Genomic DNA, 8,125 nt, shown 5'->3' with positions numbered 1-8,125 from the left:
GACTGGTTAGATGTGAAAAAGGACATAGGAAAGGGAGAACACAGGTAACTTCAAGTTTTGAGAATGAGACAATCATGTCATTAATAAAAGTTTTTCCTAAAAATAGGAAAGAAAGTAAGAAGGAGAAACTAATCGGGAGGAGGGTTAAAAATGATTAAGTTGGGGGCAGAGGGAAAGAAAAATGATTAAGTCAACTTTAGACAAGTATCTATTTGTTAGGTTACAGATAGTTTTGATGGCTAGAAAGCCTAATAAAGGGTGGTTTACAGAAATAGGGGTTTTTTCCCTTCACAAAGAAAAAATCTGAAGGTAGGCAACTGTTTACCTAGGTTCACCAGCTGAACAAAGTCAGAACTGGGGTCTCTGTTTCTCTTGGACCTCACTTCTGGGATTACCAAATGGTGGCCACAGGTGCAGCCCTCAGGCAATAATTCCAGGCAGAAAGAAGAGAGGAAGGAGATATCAAATACATCTGTGTGTCTTCCATCAGTACAGAAAAGCTTTTCCTGGAAGCCTCCAGTAGACTTCTGCTATGTCTCTTTGGCCAGAACAGTGTCACATGAACACCTAGCCTCAAGGGAGATTGGGAAAAGCAGTTTTTTGTTTTTCCACCTCTATAGCAGAGACAGCGGAAGGAAAATTTTGTCTGCCACACTATATTAATGGGATAGTCATGTGGAAATATCCAATGGAGAAGCAAAAATGCATCTGGCCTAGCAGATAAACCAAGGAAACAGAGTTTAAGTAATTTGTATAGTTAAAGCAAATGAAATGGATGAGTGTTCCGAGAAAGAGCAGAAAGACAGCAGTGGCAGCATTTTGCTTTTCTTTTCAGGCAGGGGAGCGAGCAGGTGCACGTGGATGCAGCTGAGTCAACACGGCTGAGGATGCTTCCGCCTCCGCTCCAGTCAGCCAGATTGTTTTCTTTCTCTGACAGCCTCCCCACCCAGTTATTTCCATCCTCTTTCTCTTTCCGCGGGCTCTCAGTACTCCTGAGGTGGTCTCTCCTCTCCCTCTCCCTCATTTGTGAGCTGAAAGTACTGGAGGGAAAACTCGCCCTTCACTGCCACTGTTTAGGATGCATGAAGGTGGATTTAAATCTGACTGAAGAAGAACTAGCTGCCTATGGAAAGGCTATGGAGAGTTCATAAACTCTCATAAACTCACGGGAAATTTCAACAAAAAGGATCTGCCGGTCTCACCCTCATTGGAGGAGCCAGAGATCCATCTGGGAGAACCCCATGTAAGACGAGGAGGCTGAGTTTGCTCTGCTGAGCATACTTTTCCTTGAAGGCTCTTCCAGGCTCCCAGGCTGTGTGCAGGAGACCAGGCGGCAGGGCCAAGGGTGTGTTGGACCAGACCCTTGCTCACAGACCCGTTGGTCTCGGGCACACCAATCCCACATGTGCCCCAGTCTGAAGGGGTCTAGGTCTGGCTAAATTTTCCTTTCCTAAAATCCTAGGGCAAGTAAAATTAGCACCACAGAATTTAAGCCTGATTACGTATTAGGTTGTGTTATCCTCTAATTGCTCTGCATGTATATGTCGTGTGCTCCCCTGTGTTTGGGGCCACAAGAGATGTCCTGCAAGAAGTAGCAAATAGAATTGCCAAGCACTAAACTTTAAAAACAATATATTGCTAATAACATAAAAAGAGATCACTTGACATTATATGTCTTGTGATGGAACTATTATGTATAACACTTCTGTGAAGTGTTCTTGCCAAAAAATCAAATCTGAATCCGATCAAGCTCTAGACCCAAAATACAGGAAATACAGGGGGCAAAGAGACATCTTTAAAAACCCCATAGGGGGGCTGGGCGCGGTGGCTCATGTCTGTAATCCTAGCTCTCTGGGAGGCCGAGGCAGGCGGATTGTTTGAGCTCAGGAGTTCGAAACCAGCCTGAGCAAGAGCGAGACCCCGTCTCTACTAAAAATTAGAAAGAAATTAATTGGACAACTAAAAATACATAGAAAAAATTAGCCGGGCATGGTGGTACATGCCTGTAATCCCAGCTACTTGGGAGGCTGAGGCAGGAGGATGGCTTTAGCCCAGAAGTTTGAGGTTGCTGTGAGCTAGGATGACACCATGGCACTCTAGCCCAGGCAACACAGTGAGACTCTGTCTCAAAAAAAAAAAAAAAAAAAAACCCATAGGGGTACAATGAAAATGCAGACTACAAAATATATACCAGTTTCTTCAACAAATTTATTAAAAGGAAGAAAAAGAGAGACTGAAAGGGAGAACCCAGACCTAGGGACATATCAACGAAATATAACTTATTTGGATCCTGATACAAACAAATCACAAGAAAGAAAGGAGATAAATGGGGATATTTAAAATTGATTGAATATTTGATTATATTAGGGAACTAATGTGAAATTGTTTAATGTGTGATAACAGTATTGTTTTCTTTATAAAAAGTCCTTACCTTTAACAAATATATACTGAAATATTTACAAATGAAACAATACCACGTGTGGTATTTACTTAAAATAATTCTGGGGCAGTGGGGGTATAAATAAAACAAGATCGGCTGTCAGGTGATGATTGTTGGAGCAGGGGAGGGGGTGGCACAAGAGAATCATACTGTCTTTTTGTATATTTTGAATTTTTCTGTAATAAAAAAGGGTTTTAAAAAAAAGAATAGATTAGAATAAAGCTGTGCAATGTCATTTTTTAAAATATTCATCTTAGCAGGAAAACACAGAAGGAGCAGCAGAGGCAGATATTGACGGTGCCCAGTCCAAGCCCTTCCCTGGCAAAGGTGGCCGGTGCGAGGCCCTGCCTACAAGGTTGCAGAGGCCACTCCATCCCTGACGAGGGTGCATGGATAAAACATGGGGGCTAAACCAAGTGTGGTGAAAAGAGAAGTAAGCGGGCATCTACGATGGAGTCAGACTTGTGCTGCTACAGTGTTGGACAGAGTGTGCTGTGGGAGCATATGTAAAGGCCAGCTAACTGCAAGAGGTGGCAGCCAGGCTGGCTGCAGGATTCCCAGAACCACCTTCTGATTTGTCAATTCCTGGGCTTTGTCATTCTAGGAAGAGAATGTACTCTTGTACAGGCCAGAAGATGTAAACGTCCTGACCTCCTGGCAGCTTGGCTTCTCATTGTAAATGCAGAAAATGGACTTCTGAGAATAATTGGATTTCCCATACATCTTACTCAGAGAAAAAACACAGTAGCCAAAGGAGTGTCAACTTCTCTGATGTGACAGATCTTATTGTCAAATTAATAAATGGTCTTTCTGGGTTTTACAGTCCCTGAGAGTCTGGTGTCTGTCTGTCCCTGGAAGATGTATTAATTCTTGATGTGCTGACAGGTCAAGATTCTAAGATTGCATACCAGCCCTGAGCCCCAGAGAATTTACCAGGGTAATGTCATCCCTTGGGACCTGCCTGGTAGACACCAGCCTCCCACAAGGACACCCCTCTGCTCTGTGTGCTTCTTTGATCTTCTGTATTCCTCAAGGGTGGAACATGTCTGATACTTCTTTGATATCTGAGTCATCTTCTCTCACCATGTGTGCTACGAAGCATTTTGGTTTTTAACAAATTTATTCCTTTATTTCTTTCACTCTCATTCAACCACATCAAAATAGCTAACATAACATCTATTTGGGGGCAAGTCAGATGCAGAGAAACTGTCCATGAGGTATTTATAAAATGAAATGTGAATACTTTAAAAAAATTCCTTAGCTGCTTTTGAAAGATCACCACCTTTTCTACACAGACCATGTTAACTTCATCTTCTGCTTTGGCCTGTGATAGCCAGTGTTCCTCAAGTAAGCCAATCAACTGAGGACCTCCCTCCAACCTACATTTCTAATTAAAGAACAAGAAACCAAGCACTGTGAACTCCTTTACAAATAAAGACCATTTCTTTCATCTCCAGTGGTTTCACTGTCAATCACTTAGATTCTTTCATCTGTAGCAAAGGATGGCAACTTTCCTCTGTAAAGATGCACAGAGCAAATATTTTAAGCTCTGTGAGCTACACAGTGTCCCTTGCAACTTCTCAACTCCACCCCGGTGGCAGGAAAGCAGCCGCAGACCATATGTAGCCAAATGAGCATGTCTGTGTTCCAATAAAACTTTGTTCATGAACATTGAAATTTGACTTTCATACAAATTTCATGGGTCATGAAATAGTACTCTTCTTTTGATTTATTTCAAACCATTCAGGAATGTAAAAATCATTCTTAACTTGGGAGACATACAGGCAACCTGCCAGATCTGGCCCACGGGCCGCAGTTTGCCAACTCCTGCTCCATGGTGATGCATATCAGCAATGATTCACTATACATATGTGACTATGTGTGCTCACTGTCCCTTCATAATATTCCCTTACCAACCACGAGAACTATGACCTATAAATGGCTCTTAAGTTCACAGGTGGGACAACTTTATGGGAAAAATATTTTCACTAAAATTAAACAATGGTCAGGACACCAAGAAAAAAATGCCATTTTACATAACTTAAATCCCAAATAGTGGGAACTATGTAATTTATTCCTAGTTGTCATCCCTGCTCAGAAAAAAAATTGTAAGATCCATGAGACAGTAGCAAGCTTATTTTCCTTTAACAATATGTCTGCTGAGACTTTTTTCAGTGTTGGTTTATCCATCCAAATATTCAATGTCTTTCTGATTCTGAGTTTAAAATTAGTATTTGTAGACTCTCATCTCCTTGACCACACCATAATCCAAGACCCTGAAGCCTGGTACATAAAAAGCTTTACATTTTCTTTCTTTAACCTAATCCACATATATGTACAATTTTCAACTCCCTCCCCCACATACAAGTTTATACAGTATTGTCCTGTCTATGATAAATTTCTAGGCACACCTAACGAACACCTCTAAGGCTCTATTTTCTTTGTCTTTGCTTTTTTTGTTCTTTATTTATTTCACTTTGACTTTAATTGCAGACTTCTTTACTCCTTCAAACTTTCTCTTTTAACTCCTCTTTTTATTTCCATTCCCTGGGACCCTCTTTTCCTAGCCATTCACAACAGTTGTCACAAATGATGCATATATTTGAACTACATTTCCCAGTTACATTATGTCCCCAGTTAAAAGGTCCAGCATCATATTCCCAAATTAACCCATAGGGGTTCATTGTACCATTCTTTCCTTTTTGTACATCCATAATAAAAAGTTTTATAAAAATAGAGCATACATTTCTATATTCTAGATTTGGTCACAAGAAGAACTCACAGTTCGGAAATCAGCGTATTCCTATGCCATATCTCTACATCTTTGCTCAAGTTGCTCCCTCTGCCTGGTAAAACTTCCCTCAGCCTCTGAGGTCCATGCAGGAAACCTGTGTGAAGCATCCCTGACAGACCTAACAACTCTCTCCTCTGCATTCCCAAATTATACATCTCCATTAAAGCACTTACCATTGCATTGTGGTTAGTTGTTTATGTAGCTGTCCCACCACCACCAACAACCCCCCAAGCCAATAAGTGACTCTCATTTTCTGTTGCATCTGCAATGCCATAGCACAGTGCCTGGAATGGAGTATCAAAACAGCATTTCTCAGGAATATTGAGGGCAGTGTACACACATAGGAGGGATTTCAGGGGGCTTCCCTAGCCAATTTCCATCAGTACTCCTCTTAAAAAATAAACAGATGGACCAGTGGCTCATGCCTGTAATCTCAGCACTGTGGGAGGCCAAGGCTGGAGGACTGCTTCAGGCCAAAAGATTGAGAGCAGCCTGGGCAACACAGCAAGAATTCCCCTCATTTCTACAAAAAAATGTAAACATTAGCTGGGCAAGGAGGCATGTGCCTGTAGTCCTAGCTACTGGGGAGGCTGAGGCAGTAGGATCCCTTGAGTCCAGGAGTTAGAGTTACAGTGAGCTATGATCGTGCCACTGCACTCCAGCTTGGATGACAGAGCAAGACCCTGCCTCTAAAAAGTAAAAAAAAAAATGAAAAATTAAAAATAAACAATCTAAGTAAAAACACAACTTCAAAACAAGTCCTCCAAAGCCCTCTCACAGTGTGATTGCATCTCCTAAACTGTTCTTCATAGGAATCAATTCTGGCATCAACGCTGCAGAACGTGCAAGGTTCTCTTAACACCACAAAATAAAATGTCTCCATGGCACCTCACAATTTTCAAACCACTTCCACCTTTTTTTCTTCTTCCATTGGTCCACTCACCCCTCATTTTTCAGACACTCAAGGAAGTAAAAGTGACATGTCCAATATCAGAACTGGTAACAGCTCTGGGCCTAAAAACCCTTAACTTATTGATCTATATCCACTCGCTTTCATTCTTCTGATGCTAGGCTCAGTATTTGTTGGGGGTTGGTGTTGTCTTCTTCTTCCTAGTAAATTTTTTTCCTATTATGAATGGTGGCATTAAATAGTGGCACCATGCTGTAAAAATCCATTTCAAATAAAATCATTTGGGCAGATACACATTATGAAAAGAGAGTCAACTATGTCCCACTTGTGTTAGTATTGCTCTATGATTTTGCCATAAGTATTTCCCCTTGACTAAAGGTTTCCAGCGAATTACTGACTGTTCAAAAAAATGGCATGCCATGCATTTCTACAAATAGAAATGTTGTCTATTAACTCAAAATTTCACTCATGAGGAAGCACTACTATTTATAGGTTAAGTGCAAGATCTTGATTCTCTTCTTCTATAATTTATTTTTCCTAAACTATTAAATTTAGATTACTTATCACATTAGCAAGCTCTATACTTAAATATGCTCAGTTTTCCTCTACATAATTCTGTATGATTTAACCATCACTTCAATTCTCTATTTATTACATGCAACTCTTCTAATATTAGTATATATCATTTTAGACATAAATAGGGCACTGCTTGCCAAAAAATCTTGCTACTGTGTGGTAATTGAAAGTTAAAATTGTTTCTCAGATATATTAAGTTATTCAAATGAGCTGCATTTAGCTTTTCTCAAATTACTTAATAATTTTCAACAAAGGCCTATGATAGAGTATGCGCAGCATGCCACACTTAGGATTTTCAAGTTTGATATGGTTACGAATCTGTTAATTGAAAAATTTTCAATATGGCAGAGCACAAAATATTTCACACAAATGCAAATAGAGATGTCATGCACATAGCTGCAAGACATGAATCATTGCCCTTCCTTATCAAACTCTGAAATTCAGAGGCAGTTCACTCTGCAAGATTTCTTGCTCAGTTCTTAAAAGTTCAGATGCATCACCTTTTAATCAGGGTAATAAACTATAATTGCTAACACACTGTGTAATGTTTACCGCTAAACCTGCAATCTGGACAAACAGAAAATTATGCTGTCAGAGCCTGGTAACAACTGCAGTTCGCTGTTACACACAGCATCCTCCTTAGAGAGAGCTGTCGTCGGGACTTACATGCTTTATGGTTTTCATTTTTTTAGACTAACGGTCTTTTCCTGAGAAGCAGGTATTAAGACGAAAGCAGCCTCCCTCGTGACCTTCCTAACAGACCTTGAGCGAGCGACTGCGGGGGCAGAGAGCTGTGAATTTCAGCAAGGGACTTGACAGCTCCACTGGGTCCCTCACACTTTGCTTTCAGGAACAAAAAAAAAGAATGTTACTCTGCACCTGCCTGTCCCCCCACCCCTCCTCAAAACTTAAATTGCATATACCCCTAGTCGTCTGAATAGCCGGACGACGGTCTGTATCTATTCTTCTGTCCGGTGATGCCCAGAGAAAAATAAGCCCCCACCCAAGAGTGCAGCCTCTCCTCCCACTGCGCTGCATTTCCTCCACCACGTGTAATAATCTCATGAAGGTGGCACCCAACGAGAGGCGGGGGTCTCCGTGCTCCTGCACCCGGACGAGGACCTCAGCCCCCTCCCCCGCTCGGGGACCCGGGCCACCCTCAGCCCCGCCGCGCTGCGCCCCGGTCCCGGGCTGCCGCTCGGGGCGGCCGTGCCCGCAGCGGTCTGGGGACAGGGACTGCGCCGCGGAGCCCGGCCCCGTCTGGGGACACTGTCCGAGATACCTCTTATCCAGGCAGGCGATCCACTCGGCGGAGGAGGAAGAATGGGCAGCGTGCGCAGCGACCATGTTGGGCAGCGGCGCGCGGTGTCCCCGGCTGCGGCGACCTTCGGCGCTCACTCTGCCT

General features: G+C 42.4%; 1 protein-coding gene across 1 annotated transcript in view; it reads right to left on the bottom strand.

Moving 5' to 3' along the window:
• RAPGEF4 (Rap guanine nucleotide exchange factor (GEF) 4) overlaps window positions 1-8,119 on the bottom strand; it is a 298,433-nt gene extending 290,314 nt beyond the window's left edge. The window contains exon 1 of the mRNA XM_012650785.1: window positions 8,003-8,119. Within this exon, the coding sequence (XP_012506239.1) occupies window positions 8,003-8,067 (65 nt within the window). The 5' untranslated portion in view covers window positions 8,068-8,119. The remainder of the gene's footprint in view (window positions 1-8,002) is intronic.
• Between the last annotated feature and the right edge of the window lie 6 nt (window positions 8,120-8,125).

Source organism: Propithecus coquereli, unplaced genomic scaffold (assembly GCF_000956105.1).
Source record: "Propithecus coquereli isolate 6110/MARCELLA unplaced genomic scaffold, Pcoq_1.0 Scaffold34, whole genome shotgun sequence".
Taxonomy (NCBI): Eukaryota; Metazoa; Chordata; class Mammalia; order Primates; family Indriidae; genus Propithecus; species Propithecus coquereli.
Note: the sequence above shows the minus strand (reverse complement) of the source record. Positions and strands in the feature narration are given on the sequence as shown.